Source organism: Hypanus sabinus, unplaced genomic scaffold (assembly GCF_030144855.1).
Source record: "Hypanus sabinus isolate sHypSab1 unplaced genomic scaffold, sHypSab1.hap1 scaffold_176, whole genome shotgun sequence".
NCBI lineage: Eukaryota > Metazoa > Chordata > Chondrichthyes > Myliobatiformes > Dasyatidae > Hypanus > Hypanus sabinus.
In genome coordinates, this window is record NW_026779845.1 from 7,286 (window position 1) to 20,192 (window position 12,907).

The 12,907-nt window shown below is 51.3% G+C and overlaps 1 protein-coding gene across 1 annotated transcript in view; it reads right to left on the reverse strand.

The window, feature by feature from the left end:
• Positions 1 to 7,417: 7,417 nt before the first annotated feature.
• LOC132387344 (NACHT, LRR and PYD domains-containing protein 12-like) overlaps positions 7,418 to 12,907 on the reverse strand; it is a 43,607-nt gene continuing 38,117 nt past the window's right edge. Inside the window, exons 11-15 of the mRNA XM_059959692.1 lie at positions 12,670 to 12,840; positions 8,961 to 9,131; positions 8,635 to 8,805; positions 8,312 to 8,479; positions 7,418 to 8,147 (exon numbers count right to left, since the gene is read on the reverse strand). Coding sequence (XP_059815675.1) covers positions 8,060 to 8,147; positions 8,312 to 8,479; positions 8,635 to 8,805; positions 8,961 to 9,131; positions 12,670 to 12,840 — 769 coding nt within the window. The 3' untranslated portion in view covers positions 7,418 to 8,059. The remainder of the gene's footprint in view (positions 8,148 to 8,311; positions 8,480 to 8,634; positions 8,806 to 8,960; positions 9,132 to 12,669; positions 12,841 to 12,907) is intronic.

Sequence of the window (12,907 nt, forward strand, 5' to 3'; positions counted from 1 at the left end):
AGCTAATATTTTTAAGCAAAGAGTTGTGTTTGTGTGGAATGCACTGCCAGCGACGGTGGTAGAGGCGGATACAATAGTGTCTTTTAAGAGACTCTTAGATAGGTACATGGAGCTTAGGAAAATAGAGGACTAGGCGGTATGGTAATTCTAAGCAATTTCTAGAGTAAGTTACATAGTCGGCATAACATTGCGGGCCAAAGCGTCTGTAATGTGTCGTAGATTTCTATGATTCTATGAAATTCAAGAGAAATCTCCTATCCCACGGAGTGGTGACTAGTTGCAACCTGTCATCTCAGGGAGAGTGAGAGAGGAACGGCAGGGGTAGATTTTGATATACTGATATGGAACAGAAACACTGCAGGAGCCAGATGGGCCGAGTGGCCTTTCTAGTGTACATTGTGAGTGTGGTAGAGACAGTAAGTACCTGAGACACGGGACCTGATACAGAATTGATTTATCTTTCACAGATCCACAATATTAAACAACAGGCTAACATCAGCAGAACAGACTCCTCCAATGCTCAGTGACCAGGGTTCAGTCCTGGGTGCGATGAGCAGCCGCAAGAACTGCAGAATCTGACAGTAACAGTCCCTCATGAACCTGCAGCTGCCTTCAGTCACCGAGATGGTTAAACATTTAACACAGAGCTGATTTGAACTTCCTCCCCAATGTGAAGTTGCTGGCGTTGCAGCAGCTGGGATGATTGAGTGAAACTCTTTGCTCACTCCGGACAGAAATGTGGCCTCTATTTATTGTGAACTCACCGGAGCATCACAAGGTGGGTGAACTGAATGAGTCTCTTCGCACACACGGAGCAGGTGAACGGCCGCTTCCCAGAGCGAAGCTGTTGGTGTATCTGCGATGGCCGACGGAATCCTTTCCAAAATAAGAGCCAGTGAATGACGTCACAGTGCTCTGAACGTCATGGCGATGTATCCAATCAGATCACGGACATGGACACGTGTTCGGGCTCTCCTTGTAGCGAGTTTCCTGCACTGTTAAAAGTTTACAAAGCACGTCAGTGCGTGAAGGACAAGAGTTTAACTGAAATAATTTGAGTCTTCATGGTGCCTTCTGATAAAAACACTGTCAGAACTCAAAACATTTTGAAGGAACAAAGCTTCATCTTTTAACTGGCCACAGTTCCGGTATCAGGAACAATATCAGGAGCTCTCGGCTTCCCTCTCTTTGTCAAAATGGATCATTCCTCCCTTCATCAGTCTGTGACTTGCCTCAGTTTGTCTGTCTCATTCGCGTTCTGAGCATGCGCCACACACCCACTGAGATCACATTTTATTTACACGGCTGTGACTAGAGACTTTCTGATTATTATGTCCCTCCTGGTATTTGACGGTTGTAAACTCCGAGTCAGCAATGGTATTGACCCTCAGGAGTCGGTGATTAGGCTTTTTCGTTGGAGATCGATAAACTGCCGTTAGTGTGTGTCTGGATGAGTGGGTCGTTTTCAGACTGGAAGGAGGTAGCGTTTGGAGTTCCCCAGAGATCAGTCCCTGACCACAGTTGTTCACAGTTTAATGTCCTGGCGGAGGCAGCGAGATGTGAGATGTCCCAGTCTGCTGGTGAGGCAGAAAGAGTGGAGTTGGGGGAGGGGAGGCCATTCACATGCAATCTCGTAGCTTTGCAATCAGTACATAGTGCACTGTGGGGCTGCAGTGGCGGGTTCCAATCTGCTAACTAAATTTGCTGACGGCACTACACTGACCGGCCTAATCCCAAATAATAACGAGGCAGCCGACAGAGAAGAAGTCATCACCCCGACACAGTGGTGTCAAGAAAACAACCTCTCCCTCATTGTGACAAAAACAAAGGAGCTGGTTGTGGATTACAGGAGGAATGGAGACAGGGAGCAAATTCAACATTTCCAAGACTGTTATTGACACAAAATGCACATTTTAATATTGATCATGACACAATGTATTTTATATATTGTTAAAGACATAAAGCATATTTATAGATTTTTACTGACAGAGATTCGTATAACTTGTGTTCCGTGTGTTATCTGAATGTACTTGCCTGTGATGCTGCCACAAGTCAGTGTTTCTCTGTTCCTGTACGTTCCCGTACTTGTGCACTTGGTAATAAATTCAACAGGACCTGAGAAATCTCAGTGAGATTTGATTCGTGATGATCATCTTGGCAACTCGGTAGGTCGACTGTATGAGACAGTACCCTGTTAAATGCAAAACCCTGAACAGTGTCGATGATCAGAGGGATCTTAGACTCCAAGTTCATCGCTCCCTGAAAGAGACTGCACAGATTGATCGGGTGTTTAAGAAGGCAAATGACATGGTTGTCTTTATTAGTTGAATCATTGAGTTCAAAGGTCGGGAAGTTGTGTTGCGGCTGTTACGAGCCTGCGGTCGTACTGTGACTGTTTCTTTAAGAGCGCCGGCGTGAGGAGGCGGGACTATGACGTCTGTCACAGGCTGACAGCGCTGACTGTGGGCTGAACCATAGAGAGAAAGAGAGAGAGCGATCTGCAGACAGGCAGTCGGCCAGTCTAAAGAGAGAGAGAGAGACTGGAAAAGCTGATCGCTTCAGTTAGTCGCAGCTGAGGCTTGGAACTCTCCTATGCCCACAAGAGTGGGTTGATCATCGGTACACGGAACCACAACGAATGTGTGTGGCTGTCACTTCGTATAATCCATAGGAGAAGGTTTTGGAATATCTTGTGTTAACCCTTGACTGGGTATGTTGTGTGGTAACCCCTGGAAGTCGTGATTTACGAGAGTGACCTTCATCCAGAAGGTCCTGATGGACTGTTGCGGTTTCACGATCGACGACATCTACTGCATCCAGGACTTGGCTGGGTTCCTTGATGTCACCTTCCGATGACCCGCAGGGTGGCAGAAGTTGCTCCAGCTGTTCCAGGAGAAGGGGAGAGAGGAGCCGCTGTCGTTGCTGCAAGCACAGCCGCTCTTTGCTGCCGCCCAGCAGGAACGGACCGCCACCGTGCCGACGTCCTCACATTCCTCGCTCGGTATGTGTAGAGCGTAGGGGCTTTCCTGGACGTGAAAGACAGCCTGGGGTGCTGGACAAGCAAACGGCAGGTGAAGGTGAAGCTGAAGGTCGACTCTAACGGCTGCGTCGTCCACCCACCGTCGGTCTTCGCCATCGGAGGGAACCGAGGCTACCTGGTCTACGCCGGGCATCCCAGGGTGTAGCCGGCCGGGCAGCAACTGCGGCAAGACGGGGCATGTCAGCCCAGTGCAGGGCGGTAATCTGCAATAAACCGCCACCTCACCAAGGACTGCACGCAGGGCAAATCCTGCAACCTCTGTGGAGACACCGACCAACTGTACAGGGCCTGTTCGAAACTTGCCGGCACATATGCACAGGCGACCAGGGGAGGTGCTGGCACTGGAAGGGCCCCGGCAGGTTCGGATGTACCCGCCACCCCTGCAGAGGCGGCGCCCGAAGCGAGGGAAGACGCCAGCAGAGGAGAAGGCGCAGCCACCCCGAGGGCTCCCACCCCATTGCAGACCCTCCAGGCCCTTCCACAGGAAAAGGAGGAGGAGTCCATGGAGGAGGGGAAAGCCGAGGGGGAGGAAGGCTGCAGCTTTGTGGGAAAACGAAAGAAAGCCTAAAAAGCTCCGGCCAAGCGACAGAGGGCGGAACGGTAGGAGCTCGTGAAGAGAAGGGCAGGGACCCACGCAGCCTCCGATAACCTGTCCACGTCAGACGAGGAAGGAGTTGGGGGAGGCCAGCAGCAGCCCCAGAAGACGAAGCGGCGGGCAAAGCCAGCGGAGAGGAGGAGAGAGAGGGTGGGGAAAGTCTGCTAGCCAACCCCCAAGAACAAGCACAGGAGGCGGAGACCACCAGAGACCCCGAGCTCCGGGAACCCGGGAGCGGAGCTACGTATGGAGCCTCGCAGGCTGAAGGGGCTGCAGGCCTGGGAGACACCAAGCCCCCACGCACAGAACAGGAACTGCGACACCCAGGGGAGGATGACCTGTAGTTCCTGAGCCCACAGAAGGTGAAGGACTTCACAAAGGCCGTGGACATGAAGGCTCAGGACTGCGAGGGTAAGGACAGTGTGCTTCTGAAATAAAGAACTTTAAATGGCGGACATTTCACTGGCATCTGTCAATGTGCGCAGTCTGGAGAGCACGCTCCAGTACTTGGACTCGGTAAAGGCCGACGTGACCTTCCTCCAGGAGTGCGAACTGCCACACCTCCTCAACTACTGGAGGTGGTCGCGTTGGTGGACCCGGGGTTTGTCGGTGTGGCCGGGGACGGTCTGGTAGCAGTCGTCAAATAGCGGGACACTCCGCTCCGGCTGATCACCGTGTGCGCCTCCCCCGTGCGGACCGAGCGGCTCAAACCGCTGCTGGTGACGTCCCGGCTGGAGACTTCAACTGCACCATTGATCCGGCTGGACCATCCGGCAGACTGGACAGTACCTCTATCATGCAGATCTTAGACGACGGCAAGCGGGAGTGTCTGGAGCAGCCACTGACCCTGGACGGGCTGACTGGCTCCGTCCGTTCCTTTGAGTCGGGTAAGTCTCCCGGAAGCGACGGCTTACCGGTCGAGTTGTATTCGGCTCTGTGGAACCGGATGGGCCCCGACACGCTGGAAGTGAAAACGCTACGCTCCTGGCCGGCAGCATGTCCGAATCCATGCGGAAGGGCGTCATCGCCCTCATCTACAAGCAGAAGTGGGGGAGGGAAGACATTAGAAACTGGAGTCCCATCTCACTTCTGATTGTGGACTACAAGATCCTGTTCAAGGCTACCCCCAACATGGTCAAGTCTGCACTGGAGCAGGTGATCCACCCGGACCAAACCTGTGCAGTACCGGGCAGTAAGATCTCAGACAGCCTCGTGCTGCTGAGGGACACCATCGACTACGTGCAGGACAGGGGAGTGGACGCCTGCCTGGTCAGCTTGGACCAGGAGAAAGCCTTCGACAGGATATCGCACACGTACATGGCGGATGTACTCTCCAAAATGGGATTTGGGGAAGGAATCCGGAATTGGAGCAATCTGCTCCACACGGACATCCGTAGCGCAGTCCAGGTCAACGGGTGGGAAACAGACAGCTTCCCCATCAGGTCTGGAGTCAGGCAGGGCTGCCCTCTCTCCCCTATCCTGTTCGTGTGCTGCACAGAACTCTTTGCCGAAGCCATCAGGAGGGATGAGGGCATAAGAGGGGTGACGCTGCCAGGCAGCGGAGGGGGACAGGTCAAAACCTCCCTGTACATGGACGACGTCACCGTCTTCTGCTCCGATCCGAGGTCAGTTCGCAGGCTGATCAGCGAACAGTTCGAGCTGGCGTCGGGGCCAAGGTCAACCGCACGAAGGATGAATCCATGCTCTTCGGCAACTGACCCGACCGATCCAGTGTCCGCTTCACCATCCGGCCTGATCACGTGAAGGTGTTGGGGAGGGGCCGAGGCGTGCACGAGGAACTGGCAGGAGCGGACTGCCAAGGTGAAACAGAAACTGGGACTGTGCTGAGGACGCTCCCTTCCGATAACGGGCAAGAACCTGGTCATCAGGTGTGAGGTGCTCTCAGGGCTGCTGCACTTGGCGCTGGTGTGGCCAGTGCCCCGCTCCTTCAGCTTGGAAATCACCAGAACCGTCTTCAGATTCGTCTGGGGATCGAGAATGAAGCGAGTCAGACGGGCAGTCATGCACAAGTTCCTGGACAATGGGGGCAAGAACGTTCCCAATGTCGCCCTCACGCTGATGGCCAGTTTCGTGTGTGGATGCATCAGGTTTTTTGTGGATCCCAGGTACGTGGGCACCAACTACCGCATTGTGCCTAGGTTCTACCTGTCCCCCTGGCTACCTAGGATGGGTCTGGTCCCTTACCCGCGCAACGCCCCAGTCAGCTGGTCGTTGCCACCATACCTGTCCTTCGTAGAAAAGTTTTTGCAGGTCAACGCCTTTGACCACAGGGCCATCAGGCAGTGGTCAGCACATAATGTCCTGCAGGAGGACTTGACCGACACAGTTGGGTGGTTCCCTGAGCTGACCATCCAGTTCATTTGGCAAAATGTCTCATAGCCAGACCTCACCAACAGGCAGCAAGACCTCGCCTGGCTGGTGGTGAGAGGGGCCCTCCCAGTCCGATCCCTCCTGTACGCCCGGGACGTCATCTCCGCACCCTGCTGCCCACTGGAGGACTGCAGTGAGGAAGAGTCGGTGACCCACCTCTTTGCACACTGAGGGTACGTGGAGATGGGTGGAAGGGACGGTGTCGAGATACATCCCCAGCAGCTGCGTGATCTCTGGTCTACGGGCTGTTCCCGGGGACGCACAAGGAGACCAACATCTGGTGCGGCTGGCAGATCATCAACTCGGTGAAGGACGCTCTTCGGTCGGCCCGAAACCTGATGGTCTTCCGGCACACGGAGATGACCGTGGGGGAATGCTGCCGACTGGCACCTTCTCGGTTGCAGGAGTACGTGCTGAGGGACGCGCGGATACTCGGTGCAGCCACCGCAAGGGCCCAGTGGGGAAGGACCATGGTTTAGGGCTCTTCTTCAGCTGGAGTGTGTGGGATTAGGTGGTGGGGAGTTCACCCCTCAACAAAGGTGTGTAAAGATGAACCATGAGTGGCTGAAAGTGTAGAAACGTATTGAAACATCTGTTAATGGGAACATCTGTAAAGGACAGTGTCATCAAATGGTTTGTTGTAAATAATTTTATTTTTGAATAAAGTATATCTTGATTTCAAAAAAAATCTCACGCCACAGAACAGGAGAGGGCGAAATGGACAGCGCAGAGGGAGGCAAATTCACTCTCTGTCTGACCCCAGGAGCATGTGATGAGACGGTGTGGAGGGAGATTTTCTCCTCGTCTCACCCCGGGAGTGTGTGATGGGACAGTGTGGAGGGAGATTCACACAGTGTCTGACCCCGGGGGTGTGTGATGGGACGGTGTGGAGGGAGATTCACACCATGTCTGAGACAAGGACTGGGTGATGGGACAGTGTGGAGGGAGATTCACTCTGTGTCTGACCCCGGGAGTGAGTGATGGGACGGTGTGGAGGGAGATTCACTCTGTGTCTGAACCCAGGAGTGAGTGATGGGATGGTGCGGAAGGAGATTCACTCTGTGTCTGACACCAGGAGTGGGTGATGGGACAGTGTGGAGGGACTTCACTCCGCCGTTAACGCTGGTATTTAATCCCCCATCCGTCTTGTACTTGGGACTTCATGAACACACCTCTATTATAGTCGATTTTATCTGATGCGGGGCAGTTAGCCACGATGTGGGTTGGTTGGAGATGAGATCCTGGACACCCAGACTCTGGCAGTCCGACCTCCCTCAGCCTGGAGCTGAGATGCTACTGTGTCAGTGTGAGGAGCTCCGACCCACTGTTGCAGTGCACAGGGTGCGGGGGGCAGCAGAAACCTCAAATAAAACTCGAGTCCAGCACCAGGACAGGAAGCTACAGCGGTTTATTGATTTCATCATGACAAATGTAAATTAAACAATGTGTGAACTGCTGACGTGCGGGAATAAATAAGCTGCTCCCGACTCAGTCACAGTCACACACAATTAACTGACCGGCGACAACGAGTGACCGGTTGAATAATCAGTCCCGTTTCTCACCGTCATCGGGGAACCGATGATTATAAAATCACACTTCCGGGCCGTGTTCGGGATCGCTGCAGATCCAGGGTCACTGCCGAGGGATTTGTCAATTTAACATCATTATATTGGCCAGGCTGTCGTATGCACCGTCCTCAGCAAAGGGAGGAAAAGGATTGTCACCTTGGATAATTCCACCCCAGGACACCGATGTCCCAGACTGAGCACTGGACCTCGGGCTCATCCGGTCTTTGTATTTCCTGGGGCAGTCTCGAACCCACACAGGTGGCCGCCAGACAAGAGGCGGAAATAGGTCACTGTGGGACGGCTTCCGATGTCACCGAGCTCGAGACTGGAGCCGGTTCCGTTAAAACCATTGGGAATTAAATCTGGCACGGCCATTAAAGGTAATGACCGGCATTAAAGGGGAGGGCGGAGAATCGGACAAAATGCCACCATCCCACAGACAGGGATGTTCACACATTCAGATGGTCACAGGATCACTCTCAGTCCGGGTCTGACTCCCTGCAGACATCTCAGTTCCTTACCCCCGATCTCACTGAACTGATTCGACCCCAGGCTGAAACAGATGGGAGAATAAAGATGAAATAAACAGATTACACAACAGTGGCAGTAACAGGGTACTGGGGTTAATGTTTCAACAACACTCACAGACAAATATCACCAGAAAACCCGTAGATCTGCTGATATTTTATCACATTGAACATTAACACAAACACTCACCAGATCCACTCCAGAATCGGGAGGGTCAGTATGAGGCGGTAGAGAGCGGAGACAGATCGGTCTGTGAGCGAGTTTAATCCCAGGTTCAGCACCGTCAGTGATGGGTTTGTACTGAGAGCGGAGACGAGTTCCTCGGTACCAGAATCTGTGAGACCAACCTTGTCAAGCCTGGAGATGAGAGAGTGTGAGGTTGAAGGACACAGAGAGACAGGAGACAGTACAAATCCCCAGTGTTTATCAGTAACACAATTACTGATCACATTAATGTTCAGTGTCAGACACCCAGTGACTGTAAACACAATCTCCCACAGTCTGGTACTTACCACAGTTTCTGTATTTTACACTCCGGGTTCCTCAGAGCCACAGACACCAGTTTCACTCCTGAATCTCCCAGTTTATTCTCACTCATGTCCAGCTCCGTCAGTGATGGGTTTGTACTGAGAGCGGAGGCGAAATCCTCGACGCCAGAATCTGTGAGGCCGACATCCCACAGCCTGGAGATGAGAGAGAGTGAGGGTGAAGGACACAGAGAGACAGGAGACGGTACAAATCCCCAGTGTTTATCAGTAACACAATTACTGATCACATTAATGTTCAGTGTCAGACACCCAGTGACTGTAAACACAATCTCCCACAGTCTGGTACTTACCACAGTTTCTGTATTTTACACTCCGGGTTCCTCAGAGCCGCAGACACCAGCTTCACTCCTGAATCTCCCAGTTCATTACCACTCAGGTTCAGTTCCATCAGTGATGGGTTTGCACTGAGAGCGGAGACGAGATCCTCGGCACCAGAATCTGAAAGACTGACACGGGTCAGCCTGGAGATGAGAGAGAGTGAGGGTGAAGGACACAGAGAGACAGGAGACGGTAGAAATCCCATGTTCATCAGTTACTCCATTACTAATTTCTTTTCTTCAGCACGACTGCGCAAGTCGGCCAGTGAGAACAGCGAGAAGAGTTTAAAAGGAAGACAAATTTACAGAGCGAGCGTCAGAGGAGCGGGAGACAGAGTAGGAAGGCTTTGGCTCAACGGGGCTTCGGCGATAAAGGGTCGAGGCGAGGTAGGTTATCTGTTTACAGTACAGACAGAGAGCATGTATGTGAGGCTGCTTTTCTGTGCTCAGTGTCAGATGTGGGAGATGTTGGATACTCCCGGCCTCCCGGACGGCAACATCTGCACCCGGTGTGTCGAGCTGCAGCTCCTTAGGGACCGAGTTAGGGAACTGGAGATGCAGCTCGATGACCTTCGTCTGGTCAGGGAGAGCGAGGAGGTGATAGAGAGGAGTTACAGGCAGGTGGTCACACTGGGGCCACGGGAGACTGAAGAAGTGGGTCACAGTCAGGTGAGTGAAGGGCATGAGGCAGGTACTAGGGAGTACCTAGAGAGGTACTAGAGAGTGGCTGTCCCCCTTGACAATGTGCTCCTGTTTGAGTACTGCTGGAGGTGGGGGACGGCCTCCCTGGGGGAAGAGGATGGCAGCAGTGATAGGGATCTCTATAGTTAGGGGTTCAGATAGGTGATTCTGTGAACGCAGGAAAGAAACGCATATAGTAGTTTGCCTCCCAGGTGCCAGAGTCCGGGATGTTTCAGATCGTGTCCAAGATATCCTGGAGTGGGAGGGAGAACAGCCAGAGGTTGTGGTACATATTGGTAAAGGAAAAGGGAAGAATTCCTGAAAACAGACTACAGGATGTTCGGAAGTAAATTGAGAAGCAGGATCGTAAAGGAAGTAATCTTGGGATTACTGCCTGTGCCATGTGGCAGTGAGAATGGAAATAGAGTGAGGTTGAGGATAAACGCTTGGCTGAGGGATTGGATCAGGAGGCAAGGATTCAGATTTCTGGATCAATGGGACCTCTTTTGGAGCTAGTGTGATCTGTACAAAAAGGACAGGTTGCAATTGATTACCAGGGGGACCAATATCCCGGCAGGGAGGTTTGCTAAAGCTACTGGGGAGAGTTAAACTAGAATTGCTGGGGGGTAGGATCCAAACTGATGTGATGGAGGAAAGGGAGGTTGGCTCACAAATAGAGAGAATTTGGAGACAATGTGAAAGGGAGGATAGACAGGTCATATAGAATGGACGCGCTCAGTCCAATGGTTTGAGGTGTGTCTATTTTAATGTGATGAGTATTATGAACAAAGCAGGTGAGCTTAGAGCATGGATCAGCACTTGGAGATATGATGTTATGACCATTACAGAGACTTGGATGGTGCAGGGGCAGGAATGGTTACTTCAGGAGCCGGGTTTTAGATGTTTCAGGATGGACAGGGAAGGAAGCAAAAGAGGTGGGGTTGTGACACTGTGGATCAGAGATAGTGTCATGACTGTAGAAAAGGAGGAAGTCATGGAGGGATGGCCTACAGAGTCTGTGTGGTTGGAAGTTAGGAACAGGAAGGGGTCAATAACTCTACTGGGTGTTTTGTATAGACCACCCAATAGAAACAGGGACATCGTGCAGCAGATAGGGAGACAGATTCTGGAAAGGAGTAATAATAACAGGGTTGTTGAAGTGTGAGATTTTAATTTCCCAAATACTGATTGACATCTCCCTAGAGTGAGGGATTTAGATGGGGTGGAGTTTGTTAGGTGTGTTCAGGAAGGTTTCCTGACACAATATGTAGATAAACCTACAAGAAGAGAGGCTGCAGTTGATCTGGTATTGGGAAATGAACCTGGCCAGCTGTCAGGTCTCTCACAGGGATAGCATTTTGGAGATAGTGATCACAATTCTATCTGTTTTACCATAGCATTGGAGAGGGATAGGATCAGGCAAGATAGGGAAACCTTTAATTGGAGTAAGGGGAACTATGAGGCTATCAGGTTGGAACTTGTAAGCATAATTTGGAAACAGATGTTCTCAGGGAAATGTACCGAGAAATGTAGAAAATGTTCAGGGGATATTAGCGTGGCTTTCTGAGTCGGTACGTTCCAATGAGATATGGAAAGAATGGTCGGGTACAAGACCCATGGTGCACAAAGGCTATTGTAAATCTAGTCAAGAAGAAAAGAAGGGCTTACGAAAAGTTCAAAAAACTAGGTAATGATATGAATCTGGAAGATTATAAGTCAAGCAGGAAGGAGCTTAAGAATGAAATTAGGAGAGCTGGAACGGGCCACGAGAAGGCCTTGGCGGACAGGATTACTGAAAACCCCAAGGCATTCTGCAAGTACGCGAAGAGCAAAAGGATAAGATGTGAGAGAACAGGACCAATCAAGTGTGACAATGAAAAACTACAAATGGAACCAGAGGAAATAGTGGAGGTATTTAAAGAATCATTTGCTTCAATATTCATGACGGAAACGGATCTGGGCGATTGTAGGGGTGACTTGCAGTGGACTGAAAAGCTTGAGAATGTAGATATTAAGAAAGAGGATGAGCTGGAGCTTTTGGAAAGCATCATGTTGGATAAGTCACCGGGACTGGAAGAGATGTACCCCAGGCTACTGTGGGAAGCAACGGAGGAGATTGCTGTGCCTCTGGCAATGATCTTTGCATCATCAGTGAGGACAGGAGAGGTTGTGGAGGATTGGAGGGTTATGGATATTGTTCCCTTATTCAAGAAAAGGAGTAGGGAGAGCCCAGGAAATTATAGGCTAGTGAGTCTTACTTCAGTGGTTGGTAGGTTGATGGAGAAGATCCTGAGAGGTAGGATTTATGAACATCTGGAGAGGCAAAATATGATTAGGAATAGTCAGCATTGCCTGGATTGGGGAGCATGCCTTCTGAGAACAGGTTGAGAGAACTCGGGCTTTTTCCTTGGAGTTACGGAGGATGAGAGGTGACCCGATAGAGGTGTATAAGATGATGAGAGACATAGATCGTGTGGGTAGTCTGCGGCTTTTTCCCCGGGCTAAGATGACTTGCATGAGTTTTAAATGTGCTTGGAAGCAGTTACAGAGGAGATGTCAGGGGTAAGTTTTTTACGTAGAGATTTTGAGTGTGTGGAATGTGCTGCCAGTGGCAGTGGTGGAGGCAGATACGGCAGGATCTTGAAGAGACTCCTGGATGGCTACATGGAGCTTAGAAAAATAGAGGGCTGTGAGGAAAGCCTAGTTAGTTCAAAGGTTGGGACATGTTCAGCACAGCTTTGTGGGCCGAAGGGCCTGAATTGCACTGTAGGTTTTCTTTGTTTCTACTGATCACATTAATGTTCAGTGTCAGACACCCAGTGACTGTAAACACAATCTCCCGCAGTCTGGAGATGAGAGAGAGTGAGGGTGAAGGACACAGAGAGACAGGAGACGGTACAAATCCCCAGTGTTTATCAGTAACACAATTACTGATCACATTAATGTTCAGTGTCAGACACCCAGTGACTGTAAACACAATCTCCCACAGTCTGGTACTTACCGCAGTTTCTGTATTTTACACTCCGGGTTCCTCAGAGCCGCAGACACAATTTTCACTCCTGCATCTCCCAGTTCATTCTCACTCATGTCCAGCTCCATCAGTGATGTGTTCGTACTCAGAGCGGAGGCTAGATCCTCGACGCCAGAATCTGAGAGACCGACATCGATCAGCCTGGTGATGAGAGAAAGTGAGGGTGAAGGACACAGAGAGACAGGAGACGGTACAATTCCCCAGTGTT